Source organism: Cyprinodon variegatus, unplaced genomic scaffold (assembly GCF_000732505.1).
Source record: "Cyprinodon variegatus isolate N-32 unplaced genomic scaffold, C_variegatus-1.0 Scaffold225, whole genome shotgun sequence".
Classification (NCBI taxonomy): domain Eukaryota; kingdom Metazoa; phylum Chordata; class Actinopteri; order Cyprinodontiformes; family Cyprinodontidae; genus Cyprinodon; species Cyprinodon variegatus.
In genome coordinates this window covers 695,558-696,546 of record NW_015150678.1, presented here as the reverse complement: position 1 = coordinate 696,546, position 989 = coordinate 695,558, and the positions used below count along the sequence as shown (strand labels likewise).

The 989-nt window shown below is 40.8% G+C and overlaps 1 protein-coding gene across 1 annotated transcript in view; it reads right to left on the bottom strand.

The window, feature by feature from the left end:
• Positions 1–989, bottom strand: part of LOC107088647 (cell wall protein DAN4-like) — an 18,013-nt gene that overhangs the window by 2,541 nt on the left and 14,483 nt on the right. Inside the window, exon 4 of the mRNA XM_015380950.1 lies at positions 216–341. Within this exon, the coding sequence (XP_015236436.1) occupies positions 216–341 (126 nt within the window). The remainder of the gene's footprint in view (positions 1–215; positions 342–989) is intronic.

Sequence of the window (989 nt, the reverse complement as noted above, 5' to 3'; positions counted from 1 at the left end):
AAAACTTTGAATCAATTTGACTGGATGATCTGGTTGAACTGTAAAGTGAGATGCCTTGAGATGACATGTGTTGTGAATTTGGCGCTATAGAAATAAACTGATTTGAGTTGAATTGAGTTCTGATTTTTAGGAAACAACATTTCTTCTGAAAACGAAACCAAGTATCAGGATTCGGCTGCAAATCAGACCAGTGGTGACGTGAACGCCTCACTCACTTGTTCTCTGGCATTGGTCCCAACGAACCGGGTGTGGGTGGTGTACATCGGGACGTTGTCCATGTTGTTCAGGTTTGCATAGGGACTGAAGCTGCTTCTGTGTCTGCAGCAGCAGAACCACACCAGCTGCAGAGACAACAAATAGATTCACTGACATGACATCAAAGACAGGATCAAAGTCATTAGACACAATACATTGGATGAGGGTGTAGCCAGACAGTGACCTTTGATGGGTTAGCATCTAAAGGCATCCGTAGCCTTGGGTGTAGCTGCTGTATGTAGGAGATTGACTCCAAACAAAGTGTCCAGGAAGATTTTAATGTTGAGCGTACCAATTTCAGAAATGTCCTACCCTCCTAGTGCACTCCAAAAAAAACAATCTACTGGACTTTGTTTACAATTTTTAAGATGTTTCGCTTCGGAAGATGTTTTGGAAGCTTTTCAATTAAAAATGTCAGAAATAGCGTTGAGTTCAAGGCTTTATATAGTAGCCCAAAAAATCTCCTAACCCTTTCTGTAAGGGAAGAAAGCTCTAAGGGAAGAAAGCTAATTTCAGCCACTTATATCAAGGATCTTGTTCTGTTAGTCAGGATGCAGATTCCATGGCCATAGCTGAGGGTAAGAACATCTGCATAGGGACTGTATATACTGGCAACCTCTTTGCATGCTGGTGAAAAGGATCATCATGACTTGGTAAATTCATGATGACTCGAAACAAAGTTATTTAGAATGTTTTTAGAGCATAAACAGTAGTGTATAGGATTTCCTAAAAGC